This window comes from Pygocentrus nattereri, chromosome 5, assembly GCF_015220715.1.
Source record: "Pygocentrus nattereri isolate fPygNat1 chromosome 5, fPygNat1.pri, whole genome shotgun sequence".
Classification (NCBI taxonomy): Eukaryota; Metazoa; Chordata; class Actinopteri; order Characiformes; family Serrasalmidae; genus Pygocentrus; species Pygocentrus nattereri.
In genome coordinates, this window is record NC_051215.1 from 49,263,556 (window position 1) to 49,288,097 (window position 24,542).

Sequence of the window (24,542 nt, forward strand, 5' to 3'; positions counted from 1 at the left end):
AGTAAAGGGGAAAAATTATATATATATATATATATATATATATATATATATATATATATATATATATATATATATATAGCTGAAGAGGCACTGAGAGATAAAGAATATTTCTTTCTTTAGGAATTGCTGAAACATTCCACAGTGCTTCTTTTTTTTAGCTTTTCAAATATATTTCTTATTTCTACTTAAAAATTCACTTTCTAATTTTCTTTCATTTTTTTTCCCTTCAATTAAATCAAATGGAAATTTACGACCCCAAACCGCTCAGCAGTATAACATAATAGTGTGGAGGCTGAAATTTAAAGTCTTACCTCCAGGCTAAACTCATACTCACACACGGAATGAAAGTGTAAAATGTTTTTTAATGTATATTTAACAACAAATACTCCTGTGACTATTGATGTGCCGTCTCTGAAGAATTAATCTGTCTTCAATTTCTGAGGGCATGCTGTTGTGAAACTGCTCTGTATTCCCTCTTCTCTTTCTTTTTTCACTATATCTTTCTCTCTCTTTTCCTCTCTCTCCCTCTCTCTCCCCTATTCTCTGACTCTCCCTCTCTCTTTAAACATTTATTCTCTGCTTGCGCCTTAAAGGCCCTTTCGTGCTTTTTGCTGTTGGTTTTTACAGCTCTTAAACTCCAGAGTTGCCATTTATCATTCATAGATCCTAGCAGGCAGGGCCAGACCGAGACGGGTTTTGCGTCGTATCTAATTGTCATCAGAGCGAGCGTCGCTCCCTTGATGTCGCCCTTCTCGGGGACGTGGGGAGTCTCAGAGGCCCTGTGCGGGGTAAACTGGAGCATTTATGCGAAGAGCAAACACTCGCTCGTTCCCTTTCTCTCTCCTCTTAGAGTTGTCTGCCTCTTGCACGCCCACTCGTAGCAGCACAGTGGGATCACAGTGGCACACTTACTGCATCATAGCCGGCGCAAATGACTGCCCAATAACATTTACAGGCATCCAGTGCATGCGACCTGGCTAGTAACTTAAAACACTTATGTCTGTTGCTCTTTGTGCTTTAAAAACCCCCATAAACGCTCAAGTGCCAGTTCCTGCAGAGAATGAAAATGTACCATTTAGCATTTGCATCATCCTCACTCGATAAAGTCCAGTTAGCCTTGGCAAGACCCTGCAAGAGCCGAGAAAGATTTAAAGGTGATGCCGTGAAGGAAACCAGTAAGGGCACCGGAGAAGGGGCGGGGGTCCAGAGGGGCAAAACATTGGGTCAAATATTTTGCGCATCGCAGTTACAGGCCTAACCACAAAGCTAGAAGTTAGACACTGCCAAGATTCCATTCCCAGAGTCCCTTGCCATGTCTCAACATCTGACAGTGGCCAAGTGTGCAAAACTCAAACCGTTTTATTTTTCAGCGGTTAATAACACCATCTCCTAAAATGCCGGCCAAGGAAAGAGCTCCCTGGAAGTGGTGCTTATTTCTCCTCCTGGAGCAATACCGCTCTCACAAGATGGAAACTTCTTTCCCACGTTTCTAGTGCCGCAAAAGAAAAAGGCAAGGCCAGTTAGGGATATGTCAAGATTTACATCATTTCATGTGCCCCCGAAGGCAAACAGTATATATGCTAGTGCATGCATTTTTAGTTGACACCATCCTGTTGATAAAGTATGCCTTCATTAATATTTAATCTGACGCAAGACGTGCGTCCTCTAAACTCCATTAACATAAAGCTCGGTAAATACTGATTCACAGCCTCCCTAATGAATGTAATGCAAGATTGCTGTCACCTCCAAGGCTTCTTCAAAGACATGCTTAAATAAACATGAGCTTTCTTATTTTTACGTCCAACATCACTCCTTTCAAAACAAAGATTTAATTTCTGCAAGGATCAAATCACCCCATCAAACATTAAATTAAAATTGAAAATAAGGAAATAAGTGAAAATGTTTCAAGCCAGAATGCATTTAGTGAATAAACAATGGCAATCGAAGAAGATGAAATTAGTAGGTCTGCCCCAATTAATCTTTCGAGTCTTTTAGCAGCTTTTTTTTTTTTCCTGACTGTCACCAGACATAAACAGTGGTGGGCTGTGTGTGTGCCTGTGTGTGCATAGGGAGGCTCAGTGAGAGTTCACATCTATCCGAGATGTTTTTGTTAAATGGTCTCACAAGCTATATATCACTGTCTTGCTTGTGACCCACTAATAACCGAGCCCCAGCAGCTTCCCTTTGTTTGGAAGAAGGTTTATGGAGCTGTGCCTGGGTCGCCTCACTGTGCAGTTAATGGCTGCATCTGCATGGCTGATTAAGACTAAAGGAGGAGGAGAAGAGGTGGTGGAGAGGATGACGTGGCTGGAGCGATTCAGTGGAAACCACCATTATCAGTCTTCATAAGTCGCTCCAGGGAAACTTCCTCTCCCTGGCAAATCTTGCCCTTCTCCTTACCCTCTCCCCTCACTTTCCTCCTCCTCAGACTGATGTTATTATGCAGAATCAATAAGTTTTTGTGTTTGTCTTCTTTTCTCTCTTTGATATGGCCTCTAGGATGCTGCAGGCAAGGTGCTGGACCGCTGGACCATCATGTCCCGTGAAGAGGAGATCATTACCCTGCAGCAGTTCCTGCGCTTCGGTGAGACCAAATCCATTGTAGAGCTGATGGCGATCCAAGAGAAAGAAGGCCAGGCAGTCACAGTTCCCTCATCAAAGACCGACTCCGGCATCAGGACTTTTATCGAAAGCAACAACCGTACCCGCAGTCCTGGTCTTCTCACACACTTGGAGAACAACAGCCCTTCCAGCATCCACCACTTTGAGAACATCCCCAACAGCTTGGCTTTCCTGCTGCCCTTCCAGTACATCAATCCAGTTTCAGCACCTATGTTGGGCCTTCCACCTAATGGGCTTGCTCTCGACCAGGCAGCACTCAGACTTCGTGAGCCAAACCATCCCAACCAGAGTGAGCCAGTGGAGAGCAGTGAGTCAGAAGTATCTCTCTCACCCTTTCGCAGCAGTCAAAGTCCGAGTCGAGGCACCATGGGATCCTTGCCCAATTCTATTGAGCCCAAAACAGAGCCCAATGGTGCTTCGCCAATCACCCCAACCCCAGTTGCACAGCAAGCCCAACAACAGCAGACACAGCAGCAGCAGCAGCAGCAGACACAGGCCCAGCAACAGCAGCAGCCCAATGCTCTGAATGACCACCAGTCCCATCACCACTTTGTAAAGAGTGAGCAATCAAAGAACATGTCCCACTCTTCATTCTCCTCCAAGATGCACCGAATGCGTCGCATGGGCACGCCCTCCCGCAAAGGTCGCGTCTGTTGCAATGCCTGCGGAAAAACCTTCTATGACAAGGGCACACTGAAGATCCACTACAATGCTGTGCATTTGAAGATCAAGCACCGCTGCACCATTGAGGGGTGTAACATGGTCTTCAGCTCACTGCGGAGCCGCAATCGCCACAGTGCTAATCCCAATCCTCGCCTCCACATGCCCATGCTTAGGAACAACAGAGATAAAGACCTCATCCGCTCAAGCTCCGGCACGGCCACGCCCGTCATCTCTAGCGCCAAAACTGGCTTCAGCTTAACTAGTCCTGGACGACCACCGCTAGGCTTTGCCACTCCTCCTCTTGACTCCATGATGCAGAGCCCCTTGCAGAGTCCTCTGGTCTTCCCATCCTTAAAATCTGTGCAGCCTGTACAGCCGGTGCCACCTTTTTACCGTACATTACTTTCTCCTGCTGACATGGTTAGTCCTCCAGTGTCCCTGCCCACCAGTCCAATTTTACCCACTACCACCAACAGCACTTCCCTCATGGAACAGCAGCAACAGATCTTAGCTGCTAGCTCCAACAACTCTCATTTGTCTGAAACAGGAACAGGGGTTTTATCTCATCACCTTTCCACCAACCCTAGTGCCCCAGATCCAGTCACCACAGACCCCACGCCTAAAAAGAAACCCCGTAAGTCCAGCATGCCTGTCAAGATTGAGAAAGAAGTGATTGACGTGGCAGACGATTATGATGACAAAGATGATGATGATGATGACAGCTGCCACCACCGTCATCCTGCATCCCATCTTCACAATAACATCAACGGTAATTGTAACAACAACAACAACAGCAGCAGTGGTCACTTGAGTGGAGGTAGTGGACACCAGTCACCTTCACAGGATGAGATGAGTCCAAGCCTGGCACTGAGAGGTATGCTGCGGCCAGATCAAGATGACTGCCGCGGGGGTACTAGCGATGGAGGTACAAGTGAATTGCGATGCATGGATAGCTTCACCTCTGAAGATCAGGACCACGAGCGTGACTTTGAGAATGAATCCGAGACATCTGAATCCAAGATGTTTTACCGTGATGAGATGATGGATGCTGAAGAGCAACGCAATGCCTCAGGAGGTCTGGACAAAGAAAAGGAAGAAGGAGAGGAAGATGGTCACCTGCGGAAAGAGCTGGAGGATAAGAGCCGTTCCTCACCCTCTCCGCATCAGCCAGTAATCAAAATCAAAGAAGAACTCAGTGACCCCACGTATGACATGTTCTGCATGGGTCAGTACGGCCTGTACAACGGTGGGATGGCTGCCGCGGCTGCAGCCACTGCTAGCATGGCTGCCTTGCATGAAAGCTTCATCTCCTCAATGGGCTATGGCTCAAGTCCCCCCAAGTTCCACTCCCAGTCCCCTGAGGGTGACTTATGCTCCAGTCCTGACCCCAAAATCTGCTACGTCTGCAAGAAGAGCTTCAAGAGCTCCTACAGTGTTAAACTGCACTATAAAAATGTGCACCTGAAAGAGATGCATGTCTGTACTGTGGCTGGCTGTAACGCTGCTTTCCCTTCCCGACGAAGCCGAGACAGGTGAGACTTTCACTCACACGCACACACACACACACACACACACACACACACACACACACACACACACACACAAAACAAAACAAAACAAAAAAAATGTTGTTTTATTGGAGCATTTGTGAGATTTAGACTAAAATACGTAGGTTAGATGCACATCTTATTTCTCTTGCTAATTATGAGCCGTTTATTGTCTTGTAATTACAATAGTAATTAAATCTGTAGGTAGGCACACTTAGCTTTCAGGTAAGTTAGACCCATGACCTATTTTCTTATTAGATAAAAATTAATTGCTCTCTATGAGGTCCCAATTTTATCTTTACCTGTGACTGCACATGTGGGGGAGAGTAATTATTACCCTGCTAATGACGTGGTAACTGCTATGGTATGTGTTGCCTGTCATGTTAACATTCAGAGGCAGCATGATGTCAATGCAGGCTGAGGGATACAGACACTTATTTAATGCGCTGATAGGCTGGTTACCTGAAGCCGCTCACCTGTCACACTCAGGTAGGCGTGCATTTATTAGCAGAGGCTGCAGCTTGTCAACCCCACTGCATTCATTAACACATCAGGAAGTGTGGGCCGTTCTGTGCGGTTGCTAACACATTCTCTGCACGCAGACCTCAGAATACACCTGTGCTGACGGGCAAGTGGACGGCCTTCCGTCACACATGTTGAAATCACAGGCGAACAGCTTTGCCACTGAAAGTACAGACCCTAACAGCATCAGAAACTAAAAGGTGTCAGAATAAAGGCCTTTATACACTGAACATGATTTATTTGAGCATTAATGCATTAATTCAAACGCATTTACAGCTGGCATAACAAATGCAGATTTTCAGATGGCGTTCTTTTTTTTCGCTCACTATGCATTTTTGTGATTTTTTTGGCAGTTAATTTGGTCACATTCTGTGTGTAAAGGCCTTAACTGTCCTCAACCAGATCACTACACAGAATGAATCTCTTGCAGTAGAGCCCTAGAGTGTACGTTCATTTACAAATCACTAAATATACCCTGGACCTCCGTGGACAGAAGCAGTTTGTGTTTTCTTCCTTCGTGGCACAGTTATTGTGCCGCGAAAGTGTTTTAGAAAGAAATTCGACTCAGCATCCCTTTCACAGCGAAACGCATCTCTCTTTATCTCTGGTAAAAGAACAGAGCATGTTAGACAGCATCACCCATAATGACACATGGCACAGTTAGGCACTCTAGAGGAAGAAAAAAATACCCTCATTCATCTCATTCACTCCTATGGAGAGGAGATAAGAACCTGCCTCTTCTAGTCTTCTCTGGTGACAAGTGACAGTTTTATTTAGATAATAAAGATCGAGAGCTTGTGCGTAAGTGTGTGTCCTCCCCCGCTTCACTGTAATTTGCAAACAAAAGCCTCTCTGAGGTGCTCAGTTGTTCTGCCTTCTATGCAAGCATCCCTCCCTCCCTCTCTCCCTCTCTCCATCTCTCCAAAACAAGCTTTTATTAAGTTCCTGAGTGCGGTGGCATCTGTTCCCAGCCATGTTCGTTCATTAGTACACTGTAAACAGCACCAATGACTGCGGAGCGCCGGGGAAGGCAGGTGGAGGGATGTTCGTATGTTTTTCATGCGCAGAGGTGCAAGTGTTCCTTCTATCCTGATGCAGCTGTGCCGACTGCAGAGGTGTGTATGTGTGCGTGTGTGTGTGACAGGCAGTGTTATTGAAGGTGCTCTGAACGTGCTGCTTTTGACAAGGCCGCGGGGACCCGGTGCCCCGAGGCATGAGCAGCCCTGCTGTCTCATTCGCAAATGAAGAGGCACGCAAACAGGGCACACACCCTGACAGATGCACCCAAACACACAGAAAACACACACATGCGCACACACCAGTGCACGCAGTCATGCATTAACAAAGAGGTACACACACAAAGATCAGTAGGCATACAAATGTACATTTACAAACGCAAAGACAACAGGGAATAGATGACACCTTTGCGCATTCGCATCAACATTCATTAATTTTCCTGCGGGGACACCATCAAACGCAAGTAGATTTAAAATTAGGATTTGTAAGAGAGCTATATTCTCTTGAATACAAACCACAGCATGGCCCGACTGCACGTCCGGAGACTTTCACATGACCACACTAGTAAGATCAACCAATACTTCCGTCCTTTTTACTGCTCATCTTTAAAGTACACCATCATACGCTGCCTATAATATTCTGAAGACATCTAAATTTTAAAACGAATGGGCATGGTTTTCTTCAGTTGCAATAACTAGCAATATTGAAGATGTGTTTCAATACAAAATTTGCCATTTTTTTCTTTGCAAAAGCTTTAAAGTTGAAGGAACAATAATAAACCTTGGGATTAAAGCCAAAGGCCATACATTGTGAAGTCACAACATTGTTGTGAAGTCAGCACCCATCAGCAATCAGACCTTCCAGGTGTTTAATCCACCTTTGGGCCAAAAGAGTTTACATATATGCTTTTAACACTAGTTTAGAAAAGGATACTTATTTAAAACCTGCTCTTCATACCAAGGAGGCCAGTTTGATGAAGCTGAGCGTTGAAACTAAATATACCCAAAGTGTTGGCTGCTTCATGCAAACTTAACCTTAGCACAAACCTGCTTCATTCCTTGACTGGCCGCGTGTTTCGAGACCTTCTTTGTGAGGGCTTTGCTGTTTGTACTTGCATGTGCTGTTGCTGCAGCTTCCTAATGTCCCTTCTGGAAACACTTAGCAGCACAGAAATCCATTAGCACAAATAGAGGGGGAGATTCCTGCCAGAGGCACTGGGGGAAAAGGTAGTCTCTGCATGGTAGCTACTGTAATCAGCACGTACAGGGGCACTCTTCTGAAAAGAAAAAGAAGCAATCGTTAAGTTATTTGGTGATTGATGCCTGCAACCGCAAAAGCACGATAACCCCTGACTTTACGCACTGAGATTGCACATGCAGCACTTGATGATACACCACACTGTATTGCCCTGTATTTGCTGTATTCTCAAAACAGATATTCAGGTCATGCCAGAGCTCTCTCATTTTCACCCGCAGTGAAAGGCCTGTCACAGCGTTTGGCTCCGAGTGGAGGTGCGTGTGACAGTTTGACTCCAACGCTCAGAACAGGAGTGTATAAATTCCTCGGGAGAACATAAGCGCTTTCACATATGGTCAGGAGAACAGAGCAGGAAAGGACGAGCGCTGCTGTGAACACACAGAGCCCCACTTTTTTTTTGCTGTCTTTTTTTTTTCCCTGGATGTGACCGTGTTGCCCTAAAAGCACACTCTATTGTTTCCATATTTTTTGGCGGTTAAATTCCTCATGGCATCTGGGAGGTATTATAAAGCTGCTGTTCCTGAGAACTGAGGGGTATTAAAACAGCAGAAAGGTATCGGAGGACGGCCAGAGGAATCCAGGGGTTTGTGTGTCTAACTCTGACGTACGTATCGCAGCCCTAAACAACTCAGCCTGGCGCGCCCTTCACTGAATGTGCTATAGGCTACTGACCTGTCACAGTACAATGTCAGTTAAGCACTTACAGTGCAAGTCAGAGGTGTCAGCTCAGAATTAGTAAAGAGTCATTTACTAACTTGAGCCAAGCCATGGTACTCTTTTATTGATTATTTCCAATTTTATTTGTATTGGTTGGGTAGGCAGAACTGTTAGTACACTTGACTACGGTAATGATGCTCGTGTGACACCCGAATAATGTATATCTGTGCATTAATAACCCTTATATGCAGCACTAACTGGCTCCCTCCACATGCTGATTTGCAAATGAGCTCTGAGCAGGAAGTCTAAAGTTTCTCAAGCACATCCTGCTCTCAGATGAGTGGGGTGTTAATCTGAAACAATGCAGACGCTGTAAATTGGTGTCACAAAAATATTTTTGAAAAAATGATATAATTTATGCATTGAGTGAGTCATTATGTTTTAGATTCCGCAAAATTTCACACGTCCCACTGCATTACATGAATGCCAGGCTTAGAAAGCAGCACTACTGAATACTACTCGACTGGCGCTGCTGCCGGTGATTCAGGCTTTGATGAAAAGTCTGTGAGTGTGTGGAACACCCGGCGCTGTAGCAATGCGTAACAGTAGAGAGACAGTAACACAATCCCGCCGAACATCCTGCGCTGCTGTTTCTGCGTTCAGCATGGGTTCGTGCCACATGCTCCTCGGCCTCCTGCCGCACGGAGGTAAATGATTGCATATTTATTGTTGAGGGTGAGGATCCGCAGCGGAGAAGCAGCGTGATTAACTGCTGGAAACACAAGCGAACCAGTAATCATGCCTGTTATTATCCTCGTTAATCATGTTTCCTAAAACAAAGATGGGCTCTTATCTTTTGTTTATTTATTTATTTTTAATTATTTATTTACTCCCGCCTCTCCCTACGTTTCAGCGCGAGCCTGTTTTTGTTCTGTCGCCATGACCCTGAGTGTGTACCTGGCTCCAGATCCCTGTAGTTCGCTAATGTTCGGCGCGGAAGCCCCATGCGAGTAGCGGGCGCGGACAAGGGAGAGTGAAGGTTAATTATATCTGAGGTGCCTCCTCCCTTTCTCACCCACAGGGGTGCAGCCAGCTGCAGTACAAGCTCATTGCGAGCTTACTGACCATCAAAAGTGGGGGTATACACCTTGTCTTGGTTCGAAATTTAAATTTTAGCATTATTACTTTTCAATTAAGGGGCAAATTTAGTGAGGGAAAAAAAACAGTGATGATAAATAATGATGATTTGACCGTTTTTGAAGCCACGTGTTCTTTATTACCTCTCTGCTGTCTTGGGCTACTAAAGGTGGTTTAAAGACCTGAAAGGTTTGAGATCACAACAAATAGGCAAAACAGACAGGACTCTGAGTTTATTTCCAATGCAGCACTGTCACAAATACTAATAGATAGATAGATAGATAGATAGATAGATAGATAGATAGATAGATAGATAGATAGATAGATAGATAGATAGATAGATAGATAGATAGATAGATAGATAGATAGATAGATAGATAGATACTTTATTGATCCCGAAGGAATCTGATCAGGCTTTAAAATGGTCAGGAGAAACTGCAAAACTGACAAAGAACACATGATTGTTTGCGTTGGAAACGTGTTTTAAATTGGCCAAACTTTTGATGGTCAGTAAGTTTGGAGTTTAGTATTTGGAATCTTCTCAGCAGCTCCAAGGAGGCTGGTTGAGGTGGCAGTAAAACACAAAAGGTGATTAATGATGTCCACCTTCATCGGCCCACTACAGTACGTTCTCTAATGTTCCAGAGCAATCTGAACATTACAGAGGTTGGGAAAAAAAAAAACCATGAGAAGAAAACAAAGCACCTCCTCATCATCGGGTTAACGCGACTCTCCTTCCTTCCCCCTTTTTCGACTTGGCATTACGAGTCATTTAGCGGCAGGGCCGTCGCCGGCTAAAGATGATTAACGTTCCCGGGACAAGACGCATTAGGAGCCACACTCCTCCTCCTCCGCCTCCTCTGCAGACTCAAAATGGCCTCTCAGGAGACGCCGCCTCCAGCTTTTGGGCAGAGATGAGCCTGTCAATTTGGTTTGGCTGCCACATTAGAGGCTGAGGGGGGAGTGCAGATGAGGTTGGTGGGGGAGAGAGTGAGGGATGGAGGGGTGGAGACGATCGTGGCCTGGAACAGAGTCGTAGGGGAGAGGGAAATGAGGCAGAAAGGCTAACGCTGATAGATGAAAGGATAACTGCTCTGGCATGGTGGGTTAGAGACAGCGCTGCGCTAAAAACTGCCCTTTCAGTGTCCATGGACAGCATGTGCTGAAAATGAAGTGACTGGATACTCACTGAAAAAGAAAAAGTTCTTTCTGCATGATTTCAGCTTTGGCTTGAGACTTTATACCTTGATCCTTTCATGCATGAATTATATTAGAAATGTTTTATTCTTACTCGCAGTGGCATAGAGTAGCATATATTTCGTTTTTTGGGTTTTTTTCCCTAAATCTGGCTTTTTTTAAAACTTCTACGGATACTATGGAACTAGGGATGTCATGCATTATGTATATGTAGTTGTCACGGTATAAGTGAAGGTGCCCAACAGGGGGGTCTTTGGAGCAATACCATAGAAGAAGCACTTTTGGTTCCCTCAAGAACCTTTCAGTGGATGCTTCGTTGAAGAACCACTTTGGTAAATAAGATTTGTGAAGATATGAAGCTTCTGGAGTTTAAAGCCCCACATAATCTAAAGTTTCTGTACAAATTAGAAGTTAAAATTCTTCCTTGAACCACACATCCGAGCCAAGAGCCGTTTAGGGACTTTTATTTTGTTAAGAGTGTACACTGTAGTGAGAGATAAAGAAACACTTTGCATGGCTAGTCTTCTGTAGATGTTCTACATCTTCTAATGCCCAAACTATGAGCAAATCACCTGGTCAAAATCAGTCTATCCTTAATAGCTTTAGGATTAGGACCAGGTTTAGGAACAGGATTAGAATTTACAAAGTTTGATTGCTTAGGATGAAGTGTAGGGATGGAGTGTCTGTAAGAGTGACTGTTAGATATTTAGGCACATTCAGTGGCAGACTACCAAAATAAAGTGTTACCACATTTTGTTCTAATCCACTGTAACCCTTTTGACTGTGAAAAGAGAGTGAATTTGTGTGTGTGTGTGTGTGTGTGTGTGTGTGTGTGTGTGTGTGTGTGTGTGTGTGTTTAGTCATCAGATGCTAGTTAGCCACTGCAGGAGAGCTTATGAGCAGTGTGAGGGTGTGGTTTCAAGGGGTGGGGTATGCTAATGAGGGTTCCGCCCACTAGAGCGTCATCGACAGCATTGCGCACAAATAAATAAATAAGTGCCTATATATGTTTAAGTGAAAAGACCTTAAAACAGAAGCAGGGCCTGGCATCACTTCACAATGATAAAACAGTATAACTTTTTTATTATTTTAGGAACGTTAACTTTTAGAAGACAGTTCGTACTGTTGCGATAGCCATTTCAACATCAGTGATGTAATGTTCACACAGATACAGGCCTTCCATGTGAACACGCCCGAGCGCACACACCCCCAAATGCAAACACACACCCAAAGGCAAGCAAACACAGTAGCTGACAACCACAGCTAATGGATACGCCATGCTCCTCAATGCTGATGATGCTCTGGTGGCCGGCTGCCGTATGAACTCTATATGAACAGAAAGGGTCCCTCTATTATATTGAATGTATTTTTACTTCTTGCAGGAGAATGTCGGATAGGGAAGTAAATAATTAAAGAAAAGGGACCCTTTTTGACTGCATCAACCATGGCACTGCTGGTAAGCTCTACTACACACTGTGCAATCCATTTATCAGTCACGCCTAGGCTACCATTTCAGTTACCTTAACTGCCCCTTTGCATGGACCCCCATGATTTTGGACCCTTGAAACCATGTAATTTTCCTTTCTGTTATTTCCTCTTAATCACTTTTTACGTTCAAATTTTCTAAATATGTCCTGGCAACTGCTGTTTGGCACTCACAAAGGCAATGCACTGAGAGTGTTTTTGTTTGATTTTTGTTGGTTGTTGTTTTATTTGTCCCCCTCGTTTCGTTCTTAAATGTAATGTAAGTGCTCAAGCTGTTTCTGTTTGCTGTGAAACACATTGATAATTCATATTTACTGATTTTGATCCATGCCGTTTCGAGGCCCGGGACAGACAAAGTGCTGCATGACCACACGTCCTGTGCTGAAGATTTGGCTCAGTCTCACTCTGTCTCCCCATGTGTTATGTGATATGGCACTCGGGTGAGAGAAAAGCCCATCTTTATTAAAGCGAGGGCTACATGAACGATACGTTTATGGGCCTCGATTAGGCCACCTCCAGGCGTGAGTCAATGCGCTAATGCTGTCCGAGTCAGTGCTAATACGCTATCCAGTTCCCCTCGATTATCACATTACCACAGCTCAAATCAATTGATAAACTCCCATTCAATGTGCTGGAGTATTTAATCGAGTCAAGAGTCAATTGGATTTGAGCGTGCCGGCAGACGCGCTGACAGGGGTAAACACGTTAGCGGGGCGCTATCTGAGCTAGCGCCACTCGCTCTCCTCTGTAACCATAAGTGGAGGAGGTCCCCTTTCTTTTTAGTCTCCGTGTGTCTCCTATTAACCTTCTAAACGGAAGTACGTAAATCTCTGGTGTCCAGATATTCTGAAGGCAACGTATGATTAGGGTTCAGTTAGTGAATTATAAAGCTATTAGCCCCTGCATTAGCATCACTGTTAGCATAGCAACCAATTAATCATTGCCAAAAACAAACTTGGAAGGGCAGGAAAGCATCTCACCATGGCAGGTACAGCTCATTTCACTGCTGTTGATTTGTACGCATCAAAGAGTCGAGGGCATTAAATCACAATCAGCTTTCATTTTGGCATTTTGGAATCAAAATTGTTCTTGGAACCGTTTTGCTTTCTGTGTTTCCCAAATGCAGGCACAGCTCCAACATCAACCTGCACCGCAAACTGCTGACCAAAGAACTGGACGACATCGTCCTGGACCCCCAGCTCACGCTGCTGCCCAAGGACCTCCGTACCGAGTTTCTGGCCAAAATATATGCGGGTAGGCACCACCACCACCACCACCACCACCACCACCATTTGGGGCTGGAGGGGGTAGTGGGGGCTCACCGAAACATGGCCCGAAACGAAGAGGCAGGGTCTCCCGTCAGCACGGAGTATCCCCATGGTGATAATTACCGTGGCAATGATGACTATGCAGTGGTTCTGGACCTGAGCACGACATCGAGCGTGCAGTCCAGCGGCAGCGTGCATTCCTCGCATGAGTCGGACGAAGGTAGCGATGAGGGAATCCTGTTGGACGATCTAGAGGGCAGCGAGGAAGGAGACGAGGCCAGCCAAGGTCACTTGGGGGTCAGGGACGAGGAAGGAGGGGCCAGAGAGACAAGGGGGGTGGAGCTTGCACCCTCTGACCCCGCCTCCTCTCCGTCCCTAAGGTCAGGTGGTAACGGCGGCGGTAATAACGGCGTGGGCGGGGGCATCCTGTGCACGATCTGCCACAAAATGTACAGCAACAAAGGCACCCTAAGGGTCCACTACAAGACTGTCCACCTGCGGGAGATGCACAAGTGCAAAGTGCCCGGCTGCAACATGATGTTTTCCTCCGTTCGCAGCAGGAACAGGCACAGCCAGAATCCGAACCTGCACAAAAACAACACACCCTTTTCCAACATGGTCGAATAGCCCACTTTATCCTTCCCCGTCCGTACACCTGCTTAACACACTCAATAAAACCATTATCTCATCATTCCTGCTAAAAAAAAAAAGTGGACCGGGTGCTCCCGTAATGCCTGTCCAAAAAAAAAAAAAAACTTCAGTGTTATTTCAAAAATTCTCAAAAAGGTTCTCTTTCCAACTCTAAGCAGACTATGAATCAGCATTGTGCCCTTTTGACATTTTTCCTTCTTTGGAAGAACTTTGATCGGAGCAATTCCAAGACAGCTCCAACTTCTACCTACCCTCCCTCCCATCACCCCATTCTTAATTTTCGTCCAACTCCAAAGAAGCTCCTCAGACTCTTTGTGTGTGACTGTTGCCTGCGGAAACGATGATAATAATGAGAAAAAAATGAGAAAAACGAGTCTCCTTGTTGTATTTGTGAAATGATAGCTTTTAAAAAGAAATCCCGTACCTAAGCATGAATGGCTTAAATTTGTAAATAATGTCCTGAGAGGCTTTTTGGTGTAAAACAATTGTATTGATGGTCGTTTGCAACTTTTTTTTCTCTTACTTTCGTTTCTTTTTCTTCCTTTTTTTCCATTTTTTTTTGTTTGGGGGGGTTTGATTTTATGTTACAGTACAGTACTTCCAGCTCAAAGTAAGTGTAGGTGAGAAGAGGTAGCATCTTACTAGCTTGAATCATTTATATTAGCTTAAAAAAACAAGAAAAAAAGAAAAAAAACAAAAACAAAAACACTTTTTAACCGAGAACAAAAAGGAAAAAAATTGTGACTTGTTTTATCTACTTGTGAGACATGCGGAGGGAGCTTGCATGCTTTCAGGCTCCTAAATACTTTTCTTTTACTCGTTTTCTTATGTTTTATAGCTTTAGTACGGAATTCGGTTTTGCACTTTGCGACTATATGAGCGGGATGTGTAATATTATTACAAGGAAAACACTTTGCAATGATGGGTCTCCAACACGGCAGTGTTTGAGTTATTCATGGCTGTGGTGCCAGGGGGAAAAATTACTGTATCTTTGCATAAACGTGCCAGTTTTGCACAAACATTCAGTTAAAAAAAGAAAACAGCTACAAAGGCCCATGTTTGACCAGGACAAATGTAGTAATCCAGCCTATTAAGTGTATCTAGACAGTGTTTCTACAAGTATTTTCCTCTGCAGGATTTGTGACTAAATATAACTGCCATTTCACTGCAGAGAATAAGTATTAATGGGACGGTTTCTGCCCGCTACAGAAGTAAACACATATGGGTTAACGTCTGTAAAGTACTATCCCCACAATTAGTTCCCAGGTTAAGTAGGCAATCTTTCTACTGCATGCGCTGTTATCATACAAGAGTTAGTGAGTGAGTGTCCCGTAATTAGTTTTGTCTCTTTAAAATTTTATTCTAGAATGAAAGCAGTCGCCATCTCAGAGTATTTTCTAACTGCAGGCCTTGTTTTTTTTAAAGGAAAAAGACTTTGAACTGTGACAAAAGAAGTGGTTTCCTAATCCTGGACCAGCTCAAACACCCAAATGAAGTGAAAGTCTTCGGTTTTAGCTTCGTTCCTCGGTACGCTGTTCGAAGGGTTCTTTGGAGAAATGCCATAGAAGAGCCACTTTCCTTCCAGTGGAAAGTGAGATGTATTTAAAGTTTAAAGAACTTTATATAAGGTAAAGATTAGACTAAGATTTTTTTCTTTTTTTCCGTAGAACTGAACCTTTATTTTTCACAGTGTGCAGCTCTTCAGTTCCATCTGTGGAAGGAAAAGTGGTAGAGATGATGCAGTGGAGGTTCATTTTGGGTAAATGTTGAGTTTTAAGTGAAACTTGATTAGTAGTTAATTAACTCGCTTCGGGCCGCATCTGTGCTGAAAACGAACTGACCTGAGTGGAATGTGATTGACATTAGTGCTTCTACATGCCAACACACAATATTACGCTCTCATATACAAAAGGGGTTCTTTAAAGTACCAAAATATAAAAGTTCTAACTCTTGTATCAATAGCAGAACAATTTATTGGTGCTGTGTAAGGGCCACTTTAAGTACTAGATACTGCTGCTGTTGGATCAAAACCTCACATCTCCAAAATGGTAACTTTACAGGAGAAGGAAAAAACCTACAATATTTTTAATGTAAATCAATGGAACCAGACATTTTTCCAAGTCATTTTGGGTCATTTCTGTTCATCCATTCATCATGAAATTCCCACGCAATGTAAAGGACCACGGATACTTTCCAATTAAGTCCAAAACTTAAAAATGACAAAAATGGAGATACAAGGTTTTGTTCCGACAGCAGCGATATATTCCAGATGCTCCCAGGTCTACAAAGAACTGTGTGTGCTTCAGTTTCCTTCTTTGATCGCTATTATGGTCCTGACTGTAATTGACTGCACTGTTGTTGACAGCAATAGTAATAGGAACAATAATTGATCTTTTTCATAACTTAGAACGGCACAGACAAAAAAGACCCACAACTGAGCACCAGAAAGGTTCTTAAGCTGTCATGGTTCTACACAATCAAATGGCTTCACCAAAGAACCCCCTTTGTGTAAGAGCGTATGATACGATATGACAGAAAGGCTGCTGTCTGTTCTGCATACTCCAGTCTGAGGGAACATGTTCTTTTCCCCTTTACTTCTTGATTTAAAAGACTTCACTATGATTTGAGGAGTGTGAGAGGTGGGGGCTTTCGCCGTGAGCGAGCAGAAAACGGAGGAAGAGAAAGAGAGAGAGAGAGAGAGAGAGAGAGAGAGAGAGAGGGAGACATGGAGCATCATTAAAAATGTGCCGCAACACAGTACCTGGAGGCATCTGCTTGATTCCGCCACTGATCTGTCTAATAACTCGTCACTTCATTACATTCAAAGACACGAGTGTTGCTGACAAGTGTGTGTCACGGAGACATCCGACCCCCCTCTTTTTTTCCTTTTTTCCTCCCTTTTTTCCTCCTTCCCCTCCTGTTTTCTCCCTCTCGGCCTGCGAGCCCCTGCTTTTCTCTCACTTTCCCCTTTTCCTTTTCCTTTTTTTCACCCGTCAGAGCCTCCAGAGGGACTTTGGGCTAATAATACACGCTTAAAGTTCACGGGACGGCCATAGCTGTGTATAAAAGGAGGTGTAATTGCCTGTTTATCCCATGCGAGTGGAAAATTGAGCATAGAAAGCCAGCCGTCTCCCTGGAGTCACACACCGACGCCCACTTCAACACACCACTCTCTCAGAGAGGACCAAGTATGCCACTCTGGAGACTGCTGACAGCTGTCTCTCAAACACACACACACACACACACACACACACTTACTCTTTTACAACTCAGAGTGTGCAGCACTCACAGCGCTAACAGGCCAGCGGGATGACAGCAGCAAGAGGAGTTGTTAACCTCTGGTGATGGACGAGGCACACAGAGAGAAAGCGAGAGAGAGAGAGAGAGAGAGAGAGAGAGAGAGAGAGAGGGAGAGAGAGACAGAGAGAGAGAGAGGGAGAGAGAGAGAGAGAGAGAGAGAGAGAGAGAGTTAAATAGACAGGCTTCTCTCATTGACACCTTGTTAAAACCTCAAAACATTAAAGCCAGGTTGATTCAAGTGGCCTGAAACCACCTTAAATATTCAGCCCCATTTACAGAGACTGAATAAAATAAAAAATAAATAAATAATCATTTGGCTTTTCATAGGCACCTGAGAGAATTACAAATAAAAGGTATTTAAATTATTCTATTACTAGCAAAAATACAAATCACATTAATACAAGTCGTGTTCTTATGTCTGTTCATACATCATTGTGTGTCGCCTTGATCATTTCCAAACTCTCCTCTCGGCAGCCAGTGCTTTAAAACAATCTGCGTAGGTGCCTAAAACATTTGTACACTACTATATATTGTTTATACTGTAAAAATTTTAACATTGAATAGAGCAACAGAAATGCTCCAAAAATCTAGCTTGAAAAAGGCTCATATTCAAACTTAAATGACTTACATTAAAACTTCCATTTTAAATGTCCCGTGTTCAGGTTTATATTAGAATTAAATAAATAATAACACTAAAATATGCTAGTTACGCACTAAGTGGCTCACAGAGAAAAAAAAATCCTGAAAGAGTGTATGTGTGTGAATCAGCCAGGGCTTTCCACAGTCATTACAGCACCGAAACACGATCTGGTGAGAGGAACTGCATCGGCACACACACAAACCCTCAACTTAAAGCGTTCCTATCGAGCGTTCCAATGTTTAGACTTCCCTGCATTTAGAGAAACAGAGCAAGCAAGCAAGAGAAGAGTGAGAGAGAGACGGCTGGGGGGGTGGTGAGGGGTATTGGCAGCCCTGGCCCTGGCCCTGGCCCTGGCCTGCTTGATTAGCTGCCATACTTTGTCTGTGCTGCCAGTTAACCCCTTAAACACCAGGCTAAGTGTTCAGTTATCACCATTAAAACTATTACAGTTCAATAACTTCTATGAAACGGATGTGTAAATGATGTATTTATGAGAAATGTGGACCCGCACACTGACCCTCTTATTTTATTAGTTTATGGGGTTAACTTCTAGCTGTAAATGAATGAAATCTACGCTAACACACTGAAAGGGAAGCCGAATGGCCTAAGAGGAACCTGCTGGCAGCTTCGTACAGCTTAGTCCTTTCACCAGAGAGCCGGTAAATGAAGCAGGGAGAGAGACAAAGAGAGAGAAGAGGCAAGCTAAAGGCGCCAGGGTTCCTCTGGCCTTTCGGCTGGCCTGCTGATTGCCTGCTGCTGCTGGAGAGTAATCGGCCGCCCCCACACTACCCCCCCCCCCCCCACCTCCACCCCCCCAACCCCCTGCTGCCCTGTGCTTTTGAGAAATGACCAGCCATTTTCTCTCTCTCTGAGAGACAAAACCACCAGGGTTTCACGTGCCCACGCGAGTGGCCTGGCCATTACTGTCCCCCACCGTCCCCAGAGCAGGGCTTTTACAGCAAAAAAAAAAAGCCTCAGTGAGGCATTAATATTTCATCAGGCCACTAGCTGAAGATGCTCTGATACAACAGCATCACTACAGAGAAGAACAATGGGCCGGAGGCTCCACTGACCATTACAGGCCAGGTGGCACATGCAGCCTAAGCACTAGATAGTTTCAGAGCACAGTTTTAAGATGTCAATAGGTTGTTTACTTGAGTGATCAACATGCATGAAACTTACAAACACGTTTGAAAAAACTGAATATGAGGATTTTGGACACTCTGGAGCACCGAGAGGAGATCTTTCTATGCTTGTTTGACGATTATCAGGCATTGAGTGACCGCAGCGCTGAAGTGGCTTATGGTAATAAAATACAAAAGTGAGTGCCCTCTGGGAGACTTTGCGTATAAGTATAGGCAATACTGAAAGTCAAAACGTTCAAGTTCTTCAGAAAACATCACATGAGAACCAGGATTCTCCACTTGTTGTTTTAGTGTGGACTCCTGGCATTTTCTGTGTTCAATATAACCTTCTAAAACTGCATCATCTCACCTTTTAGGATGGGTGTGAACTCAGTGTCTTAATATAGAGGCAAACAAAATCTTTCAGTGTGGTTTAATGTAAAATGCTTTCTTGTAGAGGAAATTGACTTACAGTGATACAGGTGCCAATGTCTTTAATGCAAACGTAGCCATTTAATTGACTGTCCAGGCCACATCATCCAGTGTCTTCAGAACTATTTTGTGTAATAACTTTCTGTGACGTAGCATTCAGACACTTTAAACTCTTCAGGCGTCTGGTTCCTATCACCATTGCTCAGAATAATTCAGAATAATCCTGAATTCAGTTCTCTAGAATAGAGAATTTCACATCAAACCACTCTGAACGACTTTGTTCACACCACTTAATTATTCAGAAATTTAGAACATTTCGAATTCACAGTTGACACAAACTAGAGATGCTCGCACCAAAATAAAGGTGTTCTCTGGAGCAACAACCACTTCTGGCTATCTAAGGGACCTCTCCATGAAGAACCATCAATGTAAATGAGATGTGCGCGTTGCAAGAACCTTTTTAAAGTCAAAGAACTTCGGCATTATGTAAAGGTTCTATGCCAGTTAGTGCTATTTTCCTAGAACTGTACATCCGAGCCAAGAACCATTGAGGAACCTTTGCTTTTAAGAATGCAGTGAGCTTTGCTTTATTGTGAGGATTCATTTTGGAGACACTTTTAAAATCTTCAGACAGATGGAAGCGTTAGTGTTGATTCTGCAGAGCGGAGAGAACGTTGATAATGTAGTCTAATGTGATTTGTCTTGTACTTAAAAATGCCATTATACAGTCAAAATACAGCAAGACATCATTCTTATGTAAAATATAAAGGTATTTGAATGTGGTCTGTAAAGTGAAGAGGAAAAAAGAAACTAATGACCGTAAGTCAGTACAAAATATTTACTTTTTTTTTTGGTTTTCGTCCAACCGCAAAGAATAAATAAGCTTGAAATCTTTTGTGAATACCTTTTTATTTCCCTGTTGAGTTCTGCGGTGGTGTTTGCTGTGCTTGTCTTGTTTGTTTAGTGCTTATCGGCCCTCGTTCCCACCTAGCTGCTCTGCGCCCTCGCTACAGCTCGAGAGTGGCACCGCAAAAGTGCATTTACATCAGGGGTAGCTTGCATCGCTTCGATTTTCCAATGGTGACATTGGTAGCTTCATGAATAGTGTATGGGCCCTGAACAGGATTTTTCCATTAGGCAAGACTGGAGGAAGGAAAAATAAAAAGGTCCTTTTTTTAATTGATTTTGCTTTTCCGTGTATCTTCTGTATCATAACTGTCTATGGTTTTTGCATAAAATGCATAAGGGTTTTGGGATGTAAATGGAATTTTATTCATATTTTGTCCAAATACCTCTTGTAATTTGTATCAGAATTCTTGTACAATTTTTATATTAAAGATTTATCAGTCACTGGCACACTGAGCTTGTGTTTTCTCCCCCTGTAAGATGCACACTGATTTTAAAGTGGGTTTCCTCCTTCTTGTATGAGTTCCTGAAAGTTGTTTACTGTAGCCAAGCTGCAGTTTCATGCCCAGATTCAGGGCCGATTCCTGACAGCCTGTCAGTCACTCGAATCCTGCCGCATATTCGTTTCTGCACATTCACCGGACTCTTAATTAGCGCCTGATAAAAATCACCAGGGAAATGGCTATCTTGACCAATTAGAGGATGATTAGATTAATGAAGTCATTTAAGGATGTACTGGAATGAGCTCTATCCATCTATGGCCTATCAGGGTCAAATACAGGTTCAATATGACTGACAGTTCATATTGAGTTCATAGTCATTCTACTTCACTCTTCAAAATAAAGGTGCTTTGAAGGGATGCCATAGAAGAACCCTGTTTGGTTCTTTAAAGAACCTTAATAGATAGTTCTTCATCAGGTAAATGCAATAAAGGAAATTTTGGAGGGTTTGGAAAATGTGTAAACTTTTTAATAATTTTTAATGGTGTATCTGCAACAACATGACAAAAATATATAGAGATTTTTCTAATATATTATAAATGCAGCCAGCATGTAGGCAGCATGTAATAAATACATGTCGCCCAAAAAAATGACTGCATTGTGAATATATAACATAATGAATACATAAAATGACTAATAATTGATGCTAATAAATAAATAAATAAAACTATGATTATTTTAATACAGTATTAAAAATAGCAAAAATGGATGTTTGAAATTATGTGGAAATATAAAAGTTTGTGATCTCTCACTCTCTTACAAGTATCTCGTTTACTTTTCATCTAATTTTATTATTTAATTGATCTGTAATGGAAACCACTGTCAATGAACAAAACTAGGCAACTGGAAGTAAAGTAGGCGGAGGGGTGGAGCTTATTTTATGGACTCACCCACCGTTTTTAGAGCATGAAATCAGAGTGTGTAATCAGAGTTCAGGAGAATCAAGACATTTTTAATAAAATACCCATAATATCAAAGTAGTATCAAACCTGAAAATGTTTTTTTTAATCTATAACAGTAAGTGACGAAACTGTTCTTTTAAACATTTATTTTGAGCAAAAATTCTGGACAGAAGTCAAAAAAGCTTCCAAAAACAATGAATGAAGACTGACAGGTCTGCCATGGTACAGGTCAAAATCAAGATTCACTGTGCATATTAAGGATATATTCAAAATAGTTTATTTAGTTATATATATTTATATAGTTACATGTACATTTAACATAGTTAAGAGCAAACTAGCTAAAAAACGTCAGTATATCAGTATTTTCAAGTAAAAATCCATTGAATTTTAAAGGTTTTTGGTTTCCCAAAAAATTCATTTGGTGGGATGTGAACAAAATCATCCGAAGTCAAATGACAGTACAGACTCAAATTTCTTTACTGTAGTGCAAGTGAACCTACACATATTATATATATATATATATATATATATATATATATATATATATATATATTTTTTTTTTTTTTTTTTTTTTTTTTTTTTTCTAGGGGTAAAACAGTAGTAAATACCAAAAAGCATTTTCTTGGGGACTGTTATGTATCACAACATCATGAATGTACCTCTCCGCTATGACTGCGTATCTAAAAGGTGTGTTTCAGATCAGGCAGTGTATCCCTAACCATAGAATATGCATAATGAAAAGATATTCAAATGACAGATGAGTTATTAGACAAGGCAGGAAAAGTAGCCAACAGAACAAAATAAAATAAAAGAAGAACAGCAATGCCCAAATAACTGCCAGAATAATTCAGGCTGTGGTGTTTGCCTGTGCTGGCATAGCGCACTTCCTACAAGCTGCTAGCTTGTGGGACTCATATTACAAATTGATATGGGTGCATCAGGATGTCATGTTTGCGCTGGTAACAAACAGGAACATAATGCCCAGTGTAAGAGAGCAGAGAGGGCTGTATTGACCTTGGGTCCGGCCGCGATTGCTCTTTGTCACACGCCGACTGCTCATCCAGCCGCTGTCGATAGGCTGGGCCCCTGTGGCAGAATAATAGAGCGAGGGGTATTGATTATCCGGGGGTAGTTAAAGATATTTCCCCACCACTCGACCCGCAGCCAGCACATGACAGCCACTCACTGGGGACCACGACCTGCAACATAACTTACCGTGTTCACCAGGAGGCAGCCATCGATCCGTCCTGACAAACACACCAACCCCGAGCATGACCTTTCCACCAGAGCGGTGTGTGTGTGCCTGTGTGTGTGTGTGTGTGTGTGTGTTTCTTGCCACTGTCTCCCTCAGTGACGCTCATTAGGGGTCCAGACCTGCACTTCTGGATGAAAGCTGCTATGGGACACTGTCTACTGTAAAAAAAAGTGTATATATAAAACTGAATAGAATAGAATAGAACAGCTTTATTGTCAATGCACAGGTAAAATTAAATTAGTACCTGTGCATTGAACCTATTACACATTCTATATGTTCTGTGTACGACAAGATCAAGTATAGAGTACTAGTGCAGGACAGAGCGACCAGAACACCATGTGACGTGTCAATCCGTTTAAGGCCGAAACATAAATTTGCCACCACCGGTAGTCCCTAACAACTTCTGGGCAATTATTCTACCTTTATGTTGTCTATGATGCTGGAGTGAGGGGGAAAAAACACAACTGGTTAATCATTTACATTTATGGCATTTGGCTGACGCTCTTATCCAGAGCGACTTACAATTTGATTATTTTATGCAGGTTGGCCAAGGTGGTGTTAGGAGTCTTGCCCAAGGCCTCTTATTGGTATAGTGTAGGGTGCTTGCCCTGGTGGGGGTTGAACCCCAGTCTACAGTGTAGAAGGCAGAGGTGTTACCCACTACACTAACCAACCATGTAATCATAATAATATGATAAACTTAATTGATAAACATAATAGCATGATTAATAAACTGGTTAACTTTGCTAAATTTCCTTCATCTATCTATCTATCTATCTATCTGTCTATCTGTCTATCTATCTATCTGTCTATCTGTCTATCTGTCTATCTATCTATCTATCTATCTGTCTGTCTATCTATCTATCTATCTATCTATCTATCTATCTATCTGTCTATCTGTCTATCTATCTATCTGTCTGTCTATCTATCTATCTATCTATCTATCTATCTATCTATCTATCTATCTATCTATCTATCTATCATGTCTCGAAAAAGAACATGCACATCTGCTATAAACGTGGAGAAGAAAAAACGGGAGAAAAAGCCAAAAAACTCAACAGCGGTTAATAGTTTTCTTTGTTAATCCAGGTTTAGATATTCAGACTATAATTAATCATCGTGTACATGTCCTTGAAAGCGTGAGGAGGAGTCACCTAACATTTTGCAATTTACCATTTTACCACTTACAGTTTCTCTGAAGAGACTCTTCACTTGCAGAAATATGTGGAAATAATTATGTTACTCTGTCGCTGGGCAGCCTATTAAAGTTAAGCCTACAGTTACAGTTAAAAATGTAAAGCAATCCATGTAGATGAGATTAAGAAGCAAGAGCAATACTGTTCCTGTTCTGCAGGGCAAGAACAGTATTGTTATATACTGTTGTTTTGTCACATATAAATATTGTCACATATAAATATATGATTGCATGTATCTAAAGGATAACATTTAGTGTGCATTCC

General features: G+C 42.7%; 1 protein-coding gene across 4 annotated transcripts in view; it reads left to right on the forward strand.

Annotated features, from left to right (window-relative positions):
* Positions 1 to 20,869, forward strand: part of bnc2 (basonuclin 2) — a 283,842-nt gene extending 262,973 nt beyond the window's left edge. For 3 of the 4 annotated variants that reach the window (XM_017721929.2, XM_037538467.1, XM_037538466.1), the window contains 2 exons: positions 2,500 to 4,817; positions 13,231 to 20,869. In XM_017721929.2, coding sequence (XP_017577418.2) covers positions 2,500 to 4,817; positions 13,231 to 13,999 — 3,087 coding nt within the window. In that variant the 3' untranslated portion in view covers positions 14,000 to 20,869. Of the gene's footprint in view, positions 1 to 2,499; positions 4,818 to 12,001; positions 12,076 to 13,230 lie in introns of all 4 variants that reach the window. The other variant, XM_037538468.1, reaches the window with a different exon arrangement.
* Positions 20,870 to 24,542: the final 3,673 nt, after the last annotated feature.